Source organism: Peromyscus leucopus, chromosome 9 (genome assembly GCF_004664715.2).
Source record: "Peromyscus leucopus breed LL Stock chromosome 9, UCI_PerLeu_2.1, whole genome shotgun sequence".
Taxonomy (NCBI): domain Eukaryota; kingdom Metazoa; phylum Chordata; class Mammalia; order Rodentia; family Cricetidae; genus Peromyscus; species Peromyscus leucopus.
In genome coordinates, this window is record NC_051070.1 from 101,646,171 (window position 1) to 101,669,752 (window position 23,582).

The window sequence follows — 23,582 nt, forward strand, 5'->3', positions numbered from 1 at the left end:
CAGAAAAGACAGTGTTTCTATCTTACCTCTTAGATTTAACTGGTTGCTTCTTGCTAACCCTTTTACTGCTTTGTGCTGATTTACTTGGCTAACATCCCTCCCCCACAATTTCCTGTTTACTTCTCACATGAATCCCTTTTTTGTGGCTGCGGTATGCTCCTTAAATGTTCATGAGATGAATTTATTTTTATCAATAGGCTATAGATTTGTTCTTAAGAAGTAGATATAATATTTTAGCTGGATTAAAGCAATTGGGAGGGTTAGACCTAAAAGCTTCCCCCCCACCCAATAATTGAAAAGATAAAAGAAATGTTTAAACAGACAGCTACTTCACACTGGGATTTAAATTCAAAGATGCTCATTACCTTCAAGTCCTTTAGAAAGTACACCAGTGTTGTGTGAGAGAGGCAATTATACAATCTTTTATCTTTGGGGGCAATGTCCTTATGTCTGCAGCACCTTTCCACAGCGGCTGAGCATGCTGGGTAACAAAAAGGAAAAGAAGAACACTTTGTCTGTAGCTGCCATGGTATCCATGGGAGATAGCTCTTAAGAATTCAATCTAAGTAAAGGAAACAGGCTCAAAGAAGTTTAGGTAATTACAAGGGCAGTGAACCAGTGGATGGCAGATTGAGGTCTCTTGTGTCAGTCTCATGCTCTGAGCGCTGTCTCCCTGGCAAGCTTGCCATTTGAGAGGCACTTTACTAGGGTATTCCTTCTGGGCTAAGAACTGGAGAAGCAATCTTTAGAAACTGATCCTGTAGTTATGTTTATGAGTCTAGGAATGATATATAATTACTGTGAAATCCCGGAAAAAGGAAACTAAACAGACAAATAGTTTAGTCCACCCTTCTGGTATAAATGTTGAATGGTATAAACAAAAATCAATGTATGCAGGCAAGGGCATATTGCTTGGGAGTTCAAAATCCTAGCTCAGTCTCAACTCCTCCATTTAAGGAGCTGAAGGACCTTATACAGGTGGCTTGACAGTTCTGAGTAGTGATTCTGAGCAGAGCTTGCAGCAAGATTAACCAGATTGAATCCTTCCAATCTAAATATCCTTTAGCAAATGATTTCATTTCTCTGTGCCTTGGCATTCTCATCTATTAAATGGGTATAGAATATTGCATTACATTACAAATGTTTATTGTGGAAATAAATAAAACAGTGAGTGTAATGGACTTTAAAACAATGTGTTGCAAATTACTGTGTAAGCATTAGCTCACAAATTAGTTAACAAAGGCTCTTTTACGAAGCTCAGTGGTAAACTGTTTGCCTAACCTGGAAGAGATTCTAGATCTGACCTTCATCACTACAAAAAAAAATAGTTAACTATTTTATTATTTGGCTTCCTAGTAACATAAAATAAACTCTCCAAAAAGATTAAAAAATAAAATATACACATTAACATTTGCAAAGCTACATATATTTGAAGTATATAAATATCAGTATATCTTTGCCAAAATGTTAGCCAAGCTCTAGCTTCAAATGTTAACTTTTCGTACTTCACTATGGAATCTCTAACTTTTTATACATGAACACTTCATGTCAGGGATTACTTGTACCCATGGGAGGTAAGTCTAGAACAATACGTTATAATTGTGTCTCTCTTTTTAGAGTGCCATTGCTTGTTAACCCATCTATGATAATGAATAATGCCAAAATATCTCCAGTTAGAGGTATTTCTTGGTGTGGTTCAAAAGGTATTAAACACTTCCTCTGTGATTATCTATATAGCTTTAACATGTGACAAATATAGGTACTGTAAAAAAATCCAAAAATTAACAAAATATATCTATGCAAATATTTATCCACATGTTCATATCTGCAGGAAACAGGCTAAACAAATCCAAGAGCAGCTGAAAGAGTCACAGAATGGGAAAAACTACAGCCTCAAGGCATCCAGCACAATGACAAAGTCCGAGAACTTGATGAAGAGCCATGTCCAGCTGCAAAGTGTAAGCTGCATGTCTCTACATTCCTTTCCTTGCCCATCTCAGAATCTTAAGTACAAAGGGGATTATGTAAACTGTGATCAGAACTATAGAATTGTTCACCACAATAGCAATTCTTGCTTAAATCATCTTGCAGTTGTATGGATGTGTGTGTGTGTGTGTGTGTGTGTGTGTGTGTGTGTGTGTGTGTTTTCAAATACTAAATAAGAAAGATGATTCTACTCTTCCATAATAACTGACCTTTGACAGTGATAGAAGTTTTGGTTGCTTGTTCCATAAACCACTTGGGTCTTTACTTTGTAATAAAAATATGGTAGACATACAATGTCATACTTCTGGAGGCTGACTCACATCCAAGTCAGGTTCTAAAAGGCATGAAAAGTTCATGGTTAGGGTTAAAGGAGAAATGAGAATTGTGGTCACAGAGTCCCTTCTAATAGCTAGACTGATGCTGTATGTGGGTCAGTCTGGAAGCCAAACACACATTCTGCCTGCTTCATTCTTTGAGAAGTACTTTTAGTCATTTCTGAGATACATTGCAAAATAGTGAATTAAACACAATGGGATACTATCTAACACATGCTGAGACATGCCTTGTAAGGTTAATTCTTTGCCCCCACGTGAGATTCTGCTTCTAGATTCTGATGTATGAAATGAAAGAACAAAGACCATGGTACAAACCGGGTGTTTGAGGATAATAGGCAATCACCCGGGCCGCATGCTTGCCCTTCCAAATGCTTAAATCACTGAGAATTTGCACATCATTTGTGATTCTAAGAAATCATTACCCAAAAGTTGCCATTATGATGAGTGTAACAGATGTACTTAGCTGATTTAATGTGAAATTCATAAATCTGAATTGCTTCCCAGCAAAGTTTCCTTAAACTTTTATTCATGGCAATGTGCAAGATTGTTCTGTTCAGAAACAGAGAGAATGCCTTTGCTAATGATTTCTAATGAGTATAATCCCAGCACCTTCAACAGCCACCATGATGAGAATTTCAGTTCCTTAGCAACTGGCCCTATGAACAATAAACAAAGCCAGACACCTGCAGAAGCAGCAGGGATAGACTGTAATCAGTAATGAAACATTGAATAGGAAAAGGGGTCCAGCATGAACTATACTTAACTTCAATAGGTTCAGCAGTGACCAGGCCTTGTAAAGGGAGGAGGCAAGTAGTAAAACAAGGCTGAGCAAGGGCTTAATCAGAGGCAGGGAATTAAGCGTGCAAAGGGTTGGACAGTGTAAATGCCATCAGGCAGCTGTGTCTGCTGGCTAGCCAATACTGGAATCAGAAATCTACCTTCCCACAAGGCTGGGACACAGAACCTCTACCCTTCCTGATGATTGTATTTCAAAGATTGGCCTCTAGGTCGTCATGAAGAACAGTTTTTGAGCTTAGGAGATCCACATTTATAATCATGAGTCCTTTTCAGAAAATGCTTTGGGAAAGGAAGCCAAGGACCTGCCATCAGGTGTGGTGAGAACAAATCTGAAAGGCCTTTCAAGTTTCTTGAGTTCTGTTTTGATCCAGGTGCTTTATGGGAGAAGAAACATTGCAGGAAAGCAGAAACGAATGACTGAAAATGAAGTTAGTATTTGTACAACAAGTGGATCAAAGCATACTTGGAGAAAGGCTACAGTTTCTATAGCCCATAGGCTAGATTTAATGGAAAGCAGTCAGGTCTGTTTTCTGTATGGTTGCCACACACTCATTTGAGATAGCTGCATAACTGTCCACAAAGTGACCTCATGACAGTTTCCTCATCCAACCATTGTAATAAGCATGCAGTTTCTCTCTACTATTAATGGCAACATTAAAAGGAAATTTCATCCATGTTGTCTCCCTTTTCTTCCCCTGACTTGAATATTATGATTTAAATTACAGTGAAGAAATGAGTTATCCATAGGATTCACAATATTTGAAAGACCTTCATCACATATGATTTTAGGACCTCTACACCTCTCCTCTGTAGCCTACAGGACCCAGGAGATCTTTGTGTTGACACAGGGTACAAAGAGTCTCTACTGTATCATTTCCTCTGGGCTTCAGGGGATATGTAGATGGCATCTTCTTGTATCATCACCATTGTTTTACAGGAAAAGGACATAAGTGAAAAAAAATGTTTGTTTCACTATTAGGTTCTCTCTGCTAGGCCCTAAACAGAAGAGAGATGAATCAGAGAAAAGAGTTTGATATGTAAATACATCACAAATCCAACATATGGAATATTCCAAAGTAAATGAGACAAAGGGATGTTTTGAATTTAGGCTTAAATAGCATTTTATGCTAAAGGAAATGGATCTTTGGGATTTCTAGGTGGGGAAGGCAGATTACGGGAATATAAGCAGGAACAATATGGGATTATTGTTTTGTTTTGCAGATTTTAGTGTATTCCTTTTTGGTAAGAATTGTTGAAAAGCTTTGTCTCCTGGTGGAGCACAGCCAGATGTGTGTACATATGGAATCTGCCCCACTTATAGGGTTTTTCCTGTCTTCAACTGTTCTCAGTGACCTTTAACTCAAAATAGTCCTTATGGCACAGAAGCATTTGGGGGTCATAAATTCTGGCAGTCCTCCACTTATATGGCATTTCAGTAGAGTTACAGGAGATAATCAAGGCAACCGGTTAAACAGAGGTTGAGAGACCTGGAGATGAATCCACATGAAAGGAGAGCAGTTTGCATGGAAGGTCTAGATATACCCAGTGACTGCATCCTACACATTGCTGGCTGCCTGCTGTTCAAGGGATTAAATGAACAGGTCCTTTTAATTATACTAGATTGAGGTGAACAAACTTCTTCCCACAGGGACATGTCAATTTCAACCCCAGGAAGCGATGTGGGTGATTGCCAGTTTTGTAAAATCCTTATCAACAATTCCTGTGCTAAATTCAAGTGGGAAATTGAATTCTTTGAAATTTGCATTCCTTTATTTGATAGTGAAGAATAATCTCTGTCTACATATTTCTGGTCAAATTTCATCTTTGGTGAATTGCATGCTCACAGACTTGGCTCACAGTTTTATTGCAAGAAGCAAACAGCAACTTGACTGCAATTTTTCACACTGTAAGTTGAGAGGAAACGGTGACTGGAAAATAGATATTAATTATTCCTGAAAAAGGAATAGTTGTGTTACTTCAATGCTATTCTAGAAAAATCATAAAAGGAAGTATGCAGGGAGTCTATGCAGTTGCAGAACTAGAACCATAGAAAAGACTTTAGAAGTTTTAGATGGTTTAATATTAAAATGCAAAGGTGCTAGAGGTAATTTGAAAACACATTTGCCTTATAAGTTTACATATATGTATATATATATGTATAACCTATATACATATCATATATACATACATATCATATATACATACACATATATTTTTTTCTTCCTGGCAAGAAAAATGAGGAGATATCAATGTCAATGATACATTGTTAAATATGAGTGTAGTACAAGCAGTCTGGAAAGGATCTGTTACATAATTGCTCTGGAGGAGTAATGTTTATTGGGAAAAAAGGTCTTCAGACTATGATGAAGTCTTGAGGTAGGAGAGGATTGGGAAAAAGCAATATATTTAAAACACACAAAAAAGACCATATATGCAAAGAGAGTTTCCCTCTTACAACCAAGAGAGGAGTGCCATTAAAATGGATAGGTAAACAGAGAGAGAAAGAGAGAAATTGCTCTTCAGGGTAAGAAACATATTAGGAGATATATTAACTCAATGTGTATAGTACAGTAGGGTTATGAAGAGATACTTCCATTCTACCTAGATTAAAAGTGGTACCCTGTGTCCATTTTCAAAGATTCCTAGGAGAGGAGGGAGGTCCCATACCCCAAACACCAAGCTTAGTAAGTAAGCTATACTATATGCCTGGAGCCAGGTGGCCTCTGATTCCAGAGAAAGTGGGGTTGGGGGTTGGCTCATTGTAAGAATGTTGAGAACTATAAGACTACACAGTTACAACAGGTGACCTCCCATCTCTTTGTAGCAGCAAGTTCATGTGGGGGAGAGATTGCAGTGGGAGTACACTGACTTGTAAGGCTGTTTAACATCTGTGGAGTCACCTACAGAAGAGTGAAATGGGTTGGGAGCTTGGGAAAGTCACTTCCATGAGCACACTAGTAAAGGGTCTCAAATGCAAGCGTGCATCTACATAAGGCAATGGACTCTCCTGGGCTGTCAACAGAGGGTGGTTTGTCTCTCTTTCTCATTTGGCACAGTCTAGGAACACTTGGAAGTCTTGGAAGAAAAATGGTGCTGGAATGCACTGGCCACAAACTGGGGTCTCTGAAAACATCCTGAAATGCGGGAGTACCTTCCATAACCCCAAATTCTCTTTCCCAAAATGTCAGGGATGCTACAGATTGTCAGAGTCTATGCTGTGGTTATAAATGTAATCATTGGAGACCTGTGAACACCTCCCTCTAATGCTGTTACCACTTTCTTCCTATGAACATTTGGAAATTTATCTCCATCCCAAAGAAGGTAACAGGGTACTTGAATCCACTATATGCTACTTGGTTATGATATTGGGCAAATCTTGAAGTGTAGGTTAACTACTCAAAAATTCTTTGCAAATTGCAATGTTTAACAAATAAATTATCTGTGTCTGGCATCCCTTCACTTCATGAAATATTCATGTGAAAGATTTAACTCTACAGTCATTTAACAGGAGGTGAAACACATAGTCACATGATATCACATGATATTCTAGACACATTGAACTCTGGCTACAGATGAGAGTTGGTTATCCCTGCAGTGACTCAGAAGCAGACATTTTTTGCCTCCATTTATAAGTAGATTCTTTGTGACTTAAAGGTGAACTATTCTCATTAGTTCTGTCCTGGATGAGGAGGCATTGAGAATAGAGTTATGACCTCCAGAGCCATCGAGACAATAGTGTGAAACTTCTCAGAGGAGTTCAAGGATCAGATAGATAGTCATTAAAAGGGAGGATATTGGTTCTCCCATAAAACCAAGAAAGCATATTCATAACCACAAAGAAAGGTAAGAAAATTATATAGCCACTTTAAAGACAGGTTTATGGGTGAAAGTATCATTCAATAGGAATTATGGGGAAATCAGGGTCCTCTCTTGGGGGCCTTTGTCTCATTAATAAGAGAACTTAAGTACAGACCCAAATGGTAACTTGAGTATAATTTTATTAGAGTTTGAAAGAAAAAATGATGAAGCAGACAAGAGTAAATCTCAGCCACTGCCTAGAAGGCAGAGACTGAGAAGAGGCAGGCCCAAATGGAGGTCAGCCACATGATGGATAAGCAGCCTTATAGCGGGAGGGGGGCTTTGGAAAAACAGTGAACTCTGAAAGAGTAGGTAAAGCATGCTTAGCATAGAGATGGAAATAAAAAAGGAAGTTCCAGTTCTCTGAATCATTCTCAAAAGTGGGTTGACTTACCAAAAGCCATAGCTTGGCTCTGTTAAGTAACAAAGCTAGAGGATGGGAACTTTGGGAAGGAAACATATGTTATCCTGTTAAAGGGATAATTATTCCCTTATTGATTTAGCATGATTTAAGGTGGCAGTGCCTTCATGAGGGGTGGTCCCTTAGATAATTAACCTGCCAAATTGGATGTTAGGCCTCTTTCTACCCATCCATTCTCTTGATCAGAATGAAAAGATTCCTTTAGTGGTCTATAATGCTGCCATGTCAGTTAAAGGACAACAAAGAGTGCTAAAATGTAAGAATAAAGAATGCAATGCCTAACCCATCTGCTATAATTGTTAGGAGTGTATTTATTCAATAGTGCTTATTTAATATTTACTTGTGAGTGAAACAATACCAATGGTTGTGACCTCAGAATGTGCACAGGCTAATAGTAGAAACATGTATGTATTAGATTTGAGTAGGGAGAGGAAAAGGTATTGGAGATAAACAGCCTTAAGTGGAATAATCCTTCATTTAGGAGGTTTATTAATGTAGCAGCTGGGTGGATAGCCAGAGTCTAAAGTAGGAAGATTTAGTTGCACCAAATGAGGCAAAGGGTCCAATTTTAATGGTATTCAAGGGAAGGGTAGCTCCTGCATCCCAAGGAAACAGTCTTAGAAAGTATATGTCTTATGTCATGTTACAGAGGTAGTGGTGAAGGGTTGTGACAGGAGTCATTCCTTTTAGGGTAGAAGAATGAGGCTTGGTTAATGTATGACCTTTGTTGAGCTGCTTTCAACCTCTGGGTAGCACAGTGGGCTTATATTCACTATGTAGGGCCCAGTTTTTCTGACAATATGAAAGTATATCCTAATTTTTAACATGACTACTTAAAAATAAGAAAAAAAAAACAACTGTGAATAATTTCAAAGGGAGTTCTGAAACCTGCTCCATGGCAGTAATATTTGAATTGAGTGGTGAGAGTAAGTTGAGGCCATTGACATATCTTATAGGTTTAAACCAGGAGTCATTCCTTTAAAATGCTTATTACTTTTGAGTAGTTCTTCCTGAAACCTAAGTTCTTGCTCAGCATATCAAGTACTAACTTATTGATTCATGTATTCATCTTTACATTCACATACATATTAAATAGTTAATAATATCAGCATACACATGACGAGTTCTCATAATGATTAAAAATTCCCATCATGGATGAAATGCTCCTGTACTCAGGGCATTTGCTTATTACTACAGGTGATATCTACTAAATAATAACCCCTCAGGTGTGAGATCTAAGGTGGGCTGACGACTACAGCCAGTGGACTGAGGAGTGCTGCGAAAGCCTCTAGTAGGAAGGCTGGGGCATTAATACATAGATGAAAACAGCTCTCTGCAAGATGAAGCAGTAGCCTGGAGCAGTAGCTCAGAGGCATCTGGTTAAGGAGGGAGATGGAAAGGGAGTCTGTTGTCCCTTGTGTCGGCAAGAGGGCTGTAGTTATAATATTTTGCTTTAAAGGAACTCTGGAGAAAATTGTTAGAGTTCTTCCTATTAAGGCACACAGGCACAAAAATTCTCAAAGCAACAATAGGCAAGTTGCTTTTAATTACTTACATTAAAAAATGACTCTTGAAAATATGGCATAACCTTTCAGCTTTCCATCTCTTGGCACCTGAATCATACTGGTAATAAAGTACTTTTGACACATCTGGAGATGAGCTAGGAACTGAGTGGAAAGACATACATTTAAAACTGATTTTTCAAACACCCTCCCTCCTGCCTTCATGGCCTGGGGTTCCAGAACAGGTGATTATCTGCTCTGTCAACATTGCTTTCCAACAGAAGCCCAGCTTTCATTTAACCTCCCGGCTCCCACTGCGCGCAAGCACCAGACCTGGGAACAACAATGTCATTGCTCTACTACCTACAGCAGCCTGCTTAATTTGACAGGCCTATTGATTCCAACGCACCACCAGCAGTTTGTTAGGAGCAAGGCAGCAAGGGGGCAGATGGCGGTGGGAGGGCTCTGTGCCCACAGGGAGCACTCCACACAGGAGGGTGATTAGGATGAGGGCTTCCCCCAAGATTCTACATTGTGTTGAAAAGTAAATCATTCAGGTTCATGCTGAGGGTCAGTGAGTAGATGACTAAGTTTCCTTATTCACTACTAAAAGGCATTGTAGGTCTTCTACAAAATGAGTTGGTAAGAAAACATAAACAAAGACCATCAGGGTCTGAGGCAAAGAGAGTACCTGGAGCCTATTGCCAAACTTTGTGACATCCTAGAGGATATTCACAGGGAGATCCAGACAGGCTGCTGACCAGAGCACTCAAACATCATTGGAGAACAGATCTGATAGGTAAAACCATCCACATGCAGGTCTTAGCTTCTCCTAAGAGCAATAGGAGAAACTACAATAAACACTATTAGTATAGAGCACATGCCCAAAGGCTCTGGTCCTGGGCAGTTATGCTGACTTGTAGGAAGGCTTGGTACAGACTAACTGTCTGGTAGATAGTGCTGTGAATGAATGTTAATGGCCCTCAACTGAGACAGCTAGAAAGCCAAGTAGAGACTGAATTCCTCCTCTAGTCTCTAGATGTTTTGTGTGTGCTCATATGTGTCTTTTGTTCTTTTTCATTTTATGTATTCCCTCCAGAGTAAATCAAGAAGATACTACTGATAGAATTTTCATATATTCTGTGCTTAGTTTGTCATAATAGAAAATATGATTTAGCAATGGATACTGTAATGCCACAGTTGTTAAAATTTTAAAACTCAATACTGGTAAATGCTTACTAAGTCATATTATTAAATGAATCCTACAATTGACTAAAATAAGAGATTCTTACCTCATCATTTATTTTTTATTTATTTATTCCTCACTATTTGTTTTTATTTGTTTGTTTGTTATTTTGTAGCATCACCCAGGAACAACCTTGCTTCAATAGTTGTCACACATTTTAGCTTCCTCTTAGTCTTGTCAGTTTGTAAACATTGGTATGGCTCTACTGCTCAGGGCAGTTCAGAGCAGTACTAGTCAAGATTTTGCAGGATTTCCCTCCCTTGGATTTTGTTTGGTGTGTTTCTTATGGTGACATTGAAGTTGTTTTCCATGCAAAAGCACCATTTTTTCACATCAGGAATGTACACTGGCAGTGTGATGAGTCAGCACTGATGTTACTCTGCTGTGTTTCTGAGGTTGTATTTTTCAAGTTCTCTTACTATTCAGATACACCTTTCTCCCCATCTTCTTTATAGAATATGAAAGTGGTCATATGTAGCTCACACATAATGAATAAGAAGGTATATTTTTTCCTGATTATATAAAACCTGCATGAGTCATTTGGATATTCTGAACAGGGTTTGGTTTCTTCTCATCCACTCATTTATTTATTCTATAATCTCTATACCAACCCATAAACAGCTATTTTATACTTGGATTTATAATGCAAAGAGTTAAATATTATTACCAGAGATTTTTTAGGGGAAATTATATGCTCCAGAAACAGGATAAGCTTGGCATGGCCACCTTATTCAATATGCTAATTAAAGAGATGGGTGAAAAAAGTAAAAAGGGGAATTTATTTAATCTAGCTATATTGCTAGATGAATAAATGAACCCAGTTATCCCACATTAGCCATGGAGGTACAGGTATGAACTTTAAGATTAAATTCAAAAGAAAAATTGTGCGAGAACATGAATAAGAGGTCCTGGTTCTGGTGTAGCCTTTAGGACTGTTGTGTCAATTCTGACACAATCAAGACAATCCAAAGAAGACTTATTGCTGCCATGGCTCTCTGTTGGATGTCATGGCTCTCTGTTTGTCATGGCTGTTTGATAGGATTGACTCTTGTCCAGGGGATAACCTTGCCTTAGCGGATAAGGATCTGCATGTGCAAAAGAAGGGTCTGTCTCATGGGTTCTTCTGCTTGTGAAGTCCAAGGTGACTGCAGGATTAAGACAGTGATTTATCCCTGTGCCTTTAGCCTCCAAGTAAGATGAAGTAAGTTAAACAAACACTCCTTGAATTATTAACATGTGCAGAGATAAGCAGGTACCCCCAAAATAATGGAGACAGGAACAGAGTGAAGAGAGAGAGGACAGGATTTTTTTCTTTTGACTTTATTTACCTGATAAGCTCAAATGACAAGGTAAGATTTTTGTTTGTGTGTTTTTACCAAATACAGGTTTTACATGCCCATTTCAATATGATTTTAGGCTGTTTTGACTTTGTCCAGTAGTTCAGTTGCCTATGTCATTTGGATACTGTCAACTGATCAGCTTTTGAAGTGTTTGTGTTGAATACTGCAGGGTATTTCAGGCTTATTCTGTAGATAATCTGGCCTAATCATAGATTCAGGCTTTTTCCCACTAATAACATACCTTTAATTACAGAATGCTGTTCAAAACAAGATATGCTAGCTACAAGTATTTCTTGGCAGTGAAATGGTTTTGCTTATAGGCCCTCTTGGCAAACAGACCACAGACTATATTTATATATATATATAATTATATATATAAAACACGACTATAATTTTTAATGTAACCATCTGTACCTAAATTTGGCTAAATATTACCTCATATTGATGTCTCTCTTAATACCAATCAGTCACTACCTTTTGTCTAATCCCCACCCAATGCACTAGGAAAAAACTTGGCTTCACTGCCCCCATCCATGTACATATTTTTCTTCCACAGGACAAATATCAGTAAGATCAGAAGTTCATATTGCACCTGTTTCATATGTTTGACATCTAAATAGTGCTTATGTGCAGTTCTCACTTTAATGTTTAGGACCCCCTTGTTTCCAGAGTTGCTTAAGGCTGTATTCCTGCTCCGTCTCCCAGAGGTGCACTGTGACATACTTGTAAGATGTGCTCCTCTTCTCAGAGTCAGCATTGCTTCAAAAGACCTCCAGACACTTAAATGTTATTAATGCTATTAATATAACTCCATTTTCTTAACAAGTCTAAGACTTTTATTATTACACTATTTTCCTCTGTACAATTTGATAGTTTTTATCTTTAAAGAAGTTGATTACTTTCACTAAGTTATGAAATTTGGAAATACTGAATTGCTAGAGAATGTCTTTATATATTTTCCCATGCTCACTGGTGCAGTGAGAATAGTCTCTTATTTTTGTTGATAACTTATGATAGAGATATAAATTAACATACATGTATCTTTTCACAATCTCAAAATATCTCGAATAATAATGAATCACAAGGTGATATAGTGGTTGCGAAGTACTGCCTTGTGTTGGTTTGAGTAAGAAAGGCCACCATTGGCTCATATATTTGAGTGCTTGCTAACCAGGGAGTTGAACTATTTGAAAGGATTAGAAGGATTTGAAGGTATGGCCTTGTTGGAGTAGGTATGATCTTTTTGGAGGAAGCATGCCACTGGGGATGAGCTTTGAGATTTCAAAAGCCCATTCCAGTCCCAGGTTCTTTCTTTCTCTGCCTATGGATCAGGCATACTGTTCCAGTCTACTGTTCGAACATCTGCATGCATGCTACCATGCTTCCTGCCATGATGATAATAAACTAACCTTGTAAAAGTTTAGGCAAGCCCCCAACTAAATGCTTTCTTTCATAAATTTCCTTGGTCATGGTGTCCCTTCACAGCAATAGAACAGTGACTAAGAAACCTCCTTTCTTTAAAAGTTAGGGCTAGATGAGTACATATTCTTTTATTCAAATATTAATTACTAGTGTCTTAATTAGAGTTTCTTTGCTGCAATAAAACACGATGACCAAAAGCAGCTTGTGGAATAAAGAGTTTATTTCCCTTATATGTTCACATCACAGTTCATTTTAAAATATAGTGAGGGCAGGAGCTCAAACAGGCAGGAACCTGCAGGCAGGGACTGCTGAAGAAGCCATGGAGGAACACAGCTTACTGGCTTGTTCCTCATGACTATCTGAGCCTGCTTTCTTACACAACTCAGGACCAGCAACCCAAAGACAGTGTCCATAGTGAATTATGGCCTCTCACATACACCATCAGTCAAGAAAATGTATCACAGGCTTTCTCAAGAAGCCAATTTTTTGGAGTCATTTTCTTAACTGAGGTTCCCTAGCCAGTATACAATCCATCTTTATATATTGTCTTCCTCTTCCAACAAATCTACTGCTTTCTATTTTTAAAATCATCCTAACATGACATGAGTTTTGTTGCTTACTTTTTCCCTGCAAACTATCCTGTTATTTTTTCTTGTTTTTCAGTAGAATATATAGACTTTATTAAATAGAATGTGTATAACAGGTTGAAGAATAGGTGTACAATTAAATAGGTCATTTCTTTTTGGACTGGGTCACTCAGTGTGTAGGCCATGCTGGCTTCAAACTCAGAGATCCTCCTGCCTACATCTCCTGATTGCTGGGATTAAACACGTGTGCCACCACACAAGGACCAAATAGATCATCTTGTTTTAAATTTGTATGTGTTGTATGAAGTGTGTACTTGTATGTGTATGCATGCTATGGGATATGTATGGAGGCTGGAGGACAATTTTAGGTGTTGTTCCTTGCCTTTCACCTTGTTTTGAGACAGAGTCTCTCTTTTGTTGTTTATTGCTGTGTGCACTAGGCAAGACAGCCCATATGTTTGCAGAGATGCTCCTGACTCCATCTCCCATATCACCAGAAGAGTGCAGGCTTGCGGGCTAAATTTGGTTATTAAAATAAAATATGAAGAGAGAAAACCATTCTAAAAATAACATTATGAAAAGAAATTTGTACTTACTGGACCAAGTGTCATGAATTTTAAACAAGTGTAATATAACAATATCCTGAATAAGCATGCATTATAAATACTAGCCATAAGCAAAACCAGCTAATAAGTGGATTTCATTCAGCACTTTGGACAGAGCTCCCATTTTAGCATTCAAACAGACTGAACCAATGGCTCAAATTCTCTCTTGGAAATACACTGCTTTTACAAAATGAATGAGTTGCTGACTTACAGTGATTTCTCTAGAAAATGAAGATTCTTCAGGAACAGTTGGTTGATCTTTGCTTCAAGATGTCCCTCTGATTTTCATTCTAAATCTATTACAAATTGATTGCAATTGAGGAAACAAGGACATTCTACGTTCCATATTTTTCCATTTGGGTTCTGGGTAGTTTTTTTCAATATTACACATTTCTAGGTGGGGGTAGCAAATATTTTTCCCCAGGTTTATACTTAGACATTTGTTTATTAAAAATTCTTTTTTTCCACTTAGGGTAATTGGTTGTGGTTATTAAATAAAAACATTTTCCTACTTTAATTTCTGGGTGTTGCATCCTAGTAAAAAGAATCTCTGTCCCTTAAGGCTATGAGCAAATTATTATCAGTCATATAAACTACTTTCTCATTCAAAAAGTTCATTCATTCAAATCTGAAAGGGACATTGATTTTATAATTTTATCATTACCCATAATTATGCTCATTGCTACACAGATTCTCTTAACTTACAGAATCTCTTTAGTATGCTCTTCTGTAATAGTCTATTATAATTAAGTTAACAAAATCTATGTTATTTTTTGTTATTAAGAAAACATTTTAAAAATTAACCCAGTCCATTTCTCTAATATATTTGTGATTTTATTTACATATAGTTATTTAATTAGGCTTTAAAAAAACAAAACTAGGTGGCAAATTTACTCTATTTTCTTGAATAACAGCAGCCTCACTATGTCTTCCTGAATTCCATGCTCTTTCTTCAGACAATGCTACATGTATTTGTTTATCATGTAATAAAAGCTGTCAACATGCCCAAATTCCTCCAGGGTTTTATGCTGTGCTATTAGCTGTATTGTGTACTTTTGAAGCTGTTTTAAAGTAGAGAAATTTTATAAATATTTATTACTTGTTGTTTTTCTTCATATGAAATATCAATCCTTAAAAGTAATTTTGTGTAGAAATACAAAATTGTATTTTGCTTGATATTGCTTTTATACATTTTTATCCCCATAATTTCCAAGTAATGTCTTTATCCATCTAGCATGATTTTTATTTTCTTGTTTGTTTTGTTTTTGAGACTGTGTCTTACTATGCCACTCAGGCTGGCCTCAAACTCATCAGGCCACTGTCTCATGATCTTTCCTCTGCTGTTGTAAACAAGCTCCTTTAGAAATCTGATGGCTGAATGTATTGTTGGTGTGTGAATTTGTCTTTTAATGCTTAAATCTAGCAACTCAGTTCTCCTATTCATTGAGGTTTTTGCATTCGTCACAGCAATTCCCCCCCCCCCAGTGTACCATTCTGTCTTGTTATATACCAGCTTCAATAGTTTCTGTTGCATAAATAATGCTTTCTTTAATTTCCCTTTCTTTACATTTCTTATATCCTAGTCATTGCGATGTGTATCCACCAGTGCCAAAAATTAATCGCATTCATAACTCTTTACTTTCAGCAACCAGAGAGGCAGTTTTATTTTTTGTCGTGTTCTAGGACTGAGGGCTATAATGCCATAATAAAGCATGTGCAAGGTCCTGAGTCTCAACACCAAAATAAAGAAAATTAAATCATACTTTTTTCCTTAATCTTTTCCCATCTTCTTACCTCTACCCTTAAGCCAAATTGAAATTAGATGCTCTTAAGTTTTACATGTGATCTAAAACTGAGATTTATAGAAGGAATTTCTGTACTATCCCAAATGTTACTTTTGGACTCTTTCTTCCTCCTTCCTTGTTGTCATAATGTTTCCCTAGTTCTTTGTTCCCAAGTTATTCCTGGAATTTATGTAAATATAAATAAGACTCTAAGCAGCTTCTACCAATTGGTTAGAAATGGGCTCTTTGGTTAAAATATAAGTGTTCTCCTTTCTTGATATCTGTTTACTTTCTTATGAGAGAGAGAGAGAGAGAGAGAGAGAGAGAGAGAGAGAGAGAGAGAGAGAGAAATGAAATGCATAGTGTTTCTGTCATTCTTCTGGGACTTCTCAATTCCTAGTTCTTGTGCTGCTAGCACACCTCTCATAATGTACCCACAGCTCACAACTCTGTATGTGATTTCCTACAGTATTCAAAGGCGGACAGGCATCCTGTGACTGCACTGGAGAAAATAATGGAGTCAAGTTTTGCGGGCCCCCAGTCATTCCCTGAAGTCCCTTCTTCTGACAGAGGAAGCCAGCTTGTCAAGCACCACAGGTACTGTTAGCTAGTCATGGTGGGAGTGGGTGAGTTCACAGTAGAAGTTGACACATGCCAGAGGATGGCTATAGGATCCACAAGTCCCATAGAGGTGATTGTTCTTACTTCCATATAACAGGCTATCTGTGGAGGTGATGTTCAGGCAGCCAATAGCCAGGAAGCAAATTCTTCAGTTTTTCTCAGCAGCATCACTCTCTCTACAAAAGCATAAAGGAACTACTAGCTTTCATCAGAGCTGCAGGCACAGACCAGTGAATAAGCAATTGCACTCTGAAAAACTATTAAAAGTTTGATTTTTTTCCCCTAGTCTTCCTTGCCACTGGTTGCAAAGCTAATGTCTAATTCTCCTCTAGGCAGCTGATGTGACATGCACCAAGTGTTCCAAATGTTCCTCACAAAAGAGAAGTTTTCAGAGACAAATTCTGGAAAGTACCCTCTCTGGGCCTGAAGGATATCCTCTTATCTGAGGAGTGCCATCTTTTTTTGTGTACATGTAAGCTGATCATAGAAACTATTCATTTGGAGGTGAAGACCAGCTACAAAGTCAATTGATGCGTCACAGGAAATTTTCAAGCTGGGCATGCTCTCCAGCATCTTTTCATTCACATGGTTGTGGGTTACACATGAGGAATTTATTTTAAAAAATCAATGATATATAGTCCAAACTAAAGGGTGGATTTGGAACTAATACTAGAGTATACATCATGTTTGTGTGTACTAAAATGAATATCTTTAATCTGTAAAAGTTGTCCAAAGACTGAACATTCTTTTCTTTAGTGATAAGCAGTTTTTGATATTTTCAAACCATATGTATATATGTATATTATATATATAATAAACTTTTTAAAGCTGCATCAATTGTTTCTAGCAATAGATGATAATGTTTACCTTGTACATTAGCAAGATAGAAATGCACAACAGAGGAGCTGACTTCCTGCTCTCCTCTTCAAAAGACTATTTTCCTGGCTGTATTTCCTATGAGACTTTCAGTTACTCTAACATTGAGCCCACTAAACCCCAGCAGCGGATGGTGATGTTTATTCTCATACCTCTTTAGTAGCCAGATTCTAGGGTGCCTAGGATTTGACAAAGAAAATAATTTTGGTATCTTCAACATAGGATTGAAATAGTTTGCATCAGTTATTATTGGCAAGTCTGCAGTATGTCATCACTTGCATTTAGATAATTCCCGTTAAAACAGCCTTTTACTCTGCTTGACCTCATAGAAGCTGCCTTAATTAGAGAAATGAAGTCCAACATCAATAGCCTTTTAAAAGGCAAATAGTTTCTCCAAAACAGTATCATCCTCTGCTTATTCTGAAATGTATTATAGTAGTTATCTACCCTGTCAAGTAAAATAGTATAATATCACTCTGCAACATATTATAGCAAAAATATTTTGAATTCACGATTTTTAAATGATAGCTTCTGCCATGCTGGAACTACAGCACCACTGTGTCCAGTTAGTTTTTGTCAGTCTCCCATCCTCAGCTTTGATCGTGGTTTCTAGAACTCCAAGATTAAATGAGGGTGTCTTTAAAGACACTTCCTTTTGTTTTTTTGTTTTGTTTTATTTTGTTAGTTCAATGACATTGCAGTATCTGTTGACATAGCATGTATGCTGATAGATGGGGAAGGGTTGATTTATGAAGTGCTTTTAGAACTTGAAATTATAGTTTAATACATCATAGCTTTTGTTTTTTAAAACATGCAATAGACTAAACAGCTTTATGATTGATAACCTGTATACTGATTTATATATCCTTCCAACCACTCCATAATTTCCTGAATGTCCCTGGGTTAGAAGGCCTGAATCTCTGATTGATCAATAGGTCTACAACTGCTTTTGAAGATGGGTCACTACTTCACACTGGTAGACCTTGTTTTGACAGTTCAGCAAGCTATGAATAATTAATTTCTTGTTGTGCACTGAAAATATGACTCCCTTGGATGCCTTATTTATGAAACAAAGCTATTAATCTGAAACCGTTATTTCTAATGTTTAGTAAAAAACCTACCTGTTTAAAAAAAACTGTTGAGGCATATCATTTTATTATATTATATTTTGGCAATCTAACTTGCTCACAATAGCATCAATATAGGTTGCCAACAGTGACGGGAGACCAGAGCATCCAGTGACACAGATAAGCCTTTGTATTGCCAGTTATGGCACAGTAATGCATAGAACACATGATGTTGTGTACCTCACATGTGTTGACCTCATGTAGGACACTTAGTGTACTTGAACTCTTTCATCTCTGATGTGAGCCCACACATATACCTTGCTTTGGCCTGTTCCCTCCTCCATTCACACTCAAATCACTTTCTCTGAAAAGCCTTATCTACCAGATAACCTTCAGACTTCCTGTCCTCTGGCTTCTGATGTATCAGAGGTACTGGTGAGGAATGGAAGGCCTGGGAAAATGAGGTCATAGTCATTCCATTTGCTGCCTCTGTCATGCCCCACTCTGGTCTTCTGGGGTCACAGGGCCTGCCACCTGATTTGGTCCTTCCAATACTGCCTCTATTCTGGAAAGTGCTCCCTATCCTTGATAATGATGGTTTCCTATTGTTAGTGGCCTGAGGTGCATTAATGTCATGTGTAGCTTCATCTCTTTTCCTCCCAAGTAATGACCACTGACCATGCCTCTTATAATCTCCTCAACTGGTCCAAGTTAAAGAGACTCTTATTTCCCTCCAAGATTCTGGCACAATTGTCTTCCTTAGCATCATGTTTCTAACAGCAGAGAGATCTGAGATTTATACCCAGATGCAGCTCACTATGGTGCAAGCCCGCAAACCCTGGATCCTAATTCATATGTGAATAGACAGAGTGGAGGGAGAGGAAGAGAGTCACTGTTCAAGAGCTCCTTAAAGATGTTGTCTTATATTGAATGTGATGACCATGTTGTTAGCATTTGGGGAATTCAACCTAGAGCAGATGACATGGCTAACAACTGAAATATCGTGACTGACATCATTTGCTGTCTGCACAAAATTGAGAAGTTAATGTTGACCTGGCACCTTAACAGAACCACCAAGATGGCTGTGAGCACACAAGTATCAATTTCTCAAACTCCCAGTAAAATATATGCAAAATTTACCAGGCATGGCAGTGCATGCCTTTAATCCCAGCACTTAGGAAGCACAGACAGGCAGATCTCTGTGAATTCAAGGTCAGCCTGGTCTACACAGCAAGTTTCATGTCAGCCAGAGCCACATAGTAATTCCCTAACACCAGCCATCCCCTGTTTTTTGACTAAACACATTTTATAGTTATGAAATACGAATAATGACAATATTGATGGAAAAAGAGACAAAACTCAAATGGTAGAATGATAGGGGTATCATTGCTTTGGGAGGCTTTCGCCCATGAGTACACTGCTGAGTTTTGAATATTTTTCATCCTGGCCTATACAGCTGCAGTGATTTTTTTCAGATCACGTGGGTGCAGCATGAGATTTTAAGCTCAGTATATGCTCATGAAGAACTGTTTGGACTACATGATGTGCAATCTCATGGAACACATAGGTTTGAACACAGGCAACTCACTCAGTAGGATGCGGAAAGGAATCAATAAGGACTCTTTGATCAACTTCAACTTGCCAATCTATCTTCGTAGAATCCAGTTCTTTTAATATAGTCTATGAACAAGGGATCACTTTGTTAAGTCACTTAATGCCTTTTGTCCTTGATGGCCTCTACAAATGGTCAGTTATGTGGGAGGTTTGGATTTGTACAGCCAAGAAAATCTAAGCAGGTGCATATTCAAAACAAACTCAAATGCAGAACTAGTTTCTGGCTACTGATAAAAACTGGGATGGTAAACTGAGAATTTAACACATATTTGAAAGAAAGAATGTCAATTAAAGTAAAGCCTGTTTATCCTATCACTAAGAAATGGAAATTCTGCCATAAATCCCCTCTGGGCTTTCTGTGTTTTGTTCTCATCACTGCCTAATAAGTGCATTTTTATTCCAATTAGAAGACAGCCTCTGTAGCTTGGGAAATCAGGGTGGAGGGGAACTGGGATCCTGAGGCTCCCTTAAACCCATTTCTGTCTTAGTTAGAAAGCAAGACACAGGGAATTCTTGTTCTCAGCACCTCCAAGTATAAGTGAATTAAGCTACTTCTAATTTTATCTGAGTATATATTTGACATTCATAGCATAGAACTTTAAGGATGTGCAGTATAAATTCAATGTCTGAGATATTTGAGTCGTGTCTTAGAGGTTATTATAATCTCTTTGCTTTGTTGATTTGGTTTTGTTTCCCCAACTTAGCAGGAGTATTTCTTCTTGCTGCAGCCCAGGACAGAGGAGTGGGATGCTGCACAGGAGTACCTTCAGAAGGACACCACCTTCACCCCGAAGTCGACTGGGTGGGATTGTTGGACCAGCATATCAGCAACTGGAAGAGTCAAGGATCCCAGACCAGGATACAATACCTTGCCAAGGGTAGGTCTTAAAGCAAGGGACTTACAAGGGAGACTGTTTGACATTTGACACTAGTACTGGGCAGTGGAGGCACACACCTTCAATCCCAGCACTTGGGAGAAACCCTGTCATAAAAGAAAAAAAAATGAAGTTTGACACTAGGTTAGTATATAACTGTTTTTTTTTTTTAAAGAAAAAAAGTTTTCTTAGGATGACTAAATTATCCTTTCATCAGTAATATAGAAAAATATGTTTAACTTTCTGATCAGCAGTATGAACAAAACTCTAAAACATAGCCTATAACATAAATATGATATCTATTTCCACCCAGTATTCTTGAATGTAGGGGTTAGGTAGATATTAAGAGAAGAAAGTCACAGAGAAATGCTCAGAACTCAGATGTTTTCATTATTTGTGCTATAGAGGTATCAGGGATTTTGGACCCCATGGCTGTATGGCCTACAATACAAAGGCATCATGTCCTCTAGGTAACACCAACATCCATAGGACTCAAGGTATATTGAGTGGAATGCAAAATGGGTTCTAGTCACAACTATGCTCTTGGTATAAACAATTCAAGCATACATGGAATAAGTAAGTTATCATTAAAGTTGAATACCTGTCCTTTATGACTTGTGTCAATTTCAGAAAATGTTGTCATCTGGACTCAAGCTTTATTTGGATTTAAACCTCCCAAATATCATTGGCCATATCAAAAAGGAAGTATTAAGAACCTGGGTCAGACACATGGTATTTACAGAAACAGTTTTTGCTGTATTAATTCTCACAATGCTATCATTAATTTTAAGAATCTAGATTTACTCTAGATATTTCCAGAGTTGGGCTCTACTTGTGTCTAGCAGTTGACTTTCTGAATGAGCTGGGCTGGGTTTCTATGCAGTTTTGGTCCATGTGACTACTTCACATCGTTTGTTTCAGTCCTGAGAACATAGCAGGTAGGATGTGCAGCTCAGATCTATTGCAGTTCTCTTTTCTGCCTGATGTGGAATAAATGGACTGTTGTCCTGACTGATCAAGCTTGACATAGGTTTCTTTAAGAAGGAATCTTAGGAGATAGGATATAAATAGCCTGTGGCTATACCTTGTAATTTTGGAGTTATTCCAAAAGGACCATTCCTCCAGATTTAGGGCGTGACTGAAAATTCGGTTTGACAACTAATGTCCAAAATGTGTGATGCAGAAGCAGTTGGTATTTTGCTTGGCCTTACCTGTGACAAGGGGTTTACATTTAGCCTGTACCTATATTGACTCTGTAACTACTTTATCAGTAACCAAAGGTAATTAACAGAAGTATGTAAATGTGCACACACTCTCTTTCCCTATGGTGACTATTAGAATGTGTGTCTAGAAAACCCATCGTGTACTGTAATATTTTTCATCTTGGCCACAGTGGCTGTCACCGCAAATGTTCCTGATGCAAGGAGACTCAGAAGCTGTGGCAAGTTGTGGTTGGAATCACACATTCACAGACCTTCCAGGGGTCACAGGGTTCATTCCCTGCTGTGTCTTTTCCCTCCTGGGTCAGCATGGTTGTAATTTTGTGTTGGCTCAGTCAACACTAGATTGGCAATTATCTCTGTGGCTGGCTGTCCACATACATTTTCTCTGTGTCATATGCACCCAATGTTGATAAATGTTGACTCTGTAAGTCACTCTGCCTCCGAACAATGAATCTTGGGGAGTAATCTCATCTTCAGTTCTTAAAAACAGCTATTTTCCACTCCTGGGGGACTGACTGTCTCTTAGGACTGGAAATGGGGTTGGTAATAGAATTTCACAGCTAACATTCTTCAAATCTACCCTTAGCCTGAAATGGGAGTGAATGAATTTGCAAGACCCATCAGCCATCTGTTACTGTTTACCAAGCATGTGGTTGTTGTCTGATAACTAGGCTTCATGTATGTGGCTTTTCTCCTGGGTAGGAAAGTATGCCCAGCTTGAACACATGACCTACCCTAGTGCAGCAGGACTTTCATAATGAGGTAGATAGCAGACTGGGAATATCTTTCTCTGACTGGAACTCTGGGCAGTGTCAGCCCTGGTAATAATGTACAAAACATTATACTGGTATGTGTCAGGCCAATTAACTGATATATTACAAGCTAATAAAAGGAAATAGATTCAGAAAAGTCAGGTTAACATCTTCAAACTGGTCATGACCAAAACATAGTAAGTTCCCACCTCATCTAGTTAGCAACCTGATGTACCTGACTTTTTATATTCTTTGAAGATGTTATTGGTGGACACCACAATGATAGGAAAGTTTAAATGGCCAGCTAAGTGTGGCATTGGTCATGAGAAAAGTGAGATCGTGTATTAGCTTTCTGACCAAATCAGCTACACAATCCAGAAAATGGATGTGCTAAAACACACCAATGGCTGACAATGTAAAATGGAATAGCCAATTGTATGGATGGTCAGTTCTATCTACCTACTATCTACCTATACACTACTATACATCTCAGAAATTGAGTCTGAAGAATCAACTGGAGAAACTAAGTCCTTGGCTTGACTTCTGGCTTACGACAAATCAAAAAGACACTAATTATTGCAACCTTTCTTGACTCACATGCTTGTGGCCTCTGATTTCTTTGAAGGGTGGTAGAGAGGGCAGTCAAAAATAATATGATGATTAGTGAATG

At 38.1% G+C, this 23,582-nt stretch overlaps 1 protein-coding gene across 9 annotated transcripts in view; it reads left to right on the top strand.

Moving 5' to 3' along the window:
• Positions 1-23,582, top strand: part of Nrg3 (neuregulin 3) — a 1,038,176-nt gene that overhangs the window by 1,009,300 nt on the left and 5,294 nt on the right. For 4 of the 9 annotated variants that reach the window (XM_028883033.2, XM_028883038.2, XM_028883034.2 and 1 more), the window contains exons 6-8: positions 1,832-1,958; positions 16,354-16,481; positions 20,767-20,940. In XM_028883033.2, coding sequence (XP_028738866.1) covers positions 1,832-1,958; positions 16,354-16,481; positions 20,767-20,940 — 429 coding nt within the window. The remainder of the gene's footprint in view (positions 1-1,831; positions 1,959-16,353; positions 16,482-20,766; positions 20,941-23,582) is intronic. The other 5 variants (XM_028883035.2, XM_028883039.2, XM_028883040.2 and 2 more) reach the window with 2 other exon arrangements.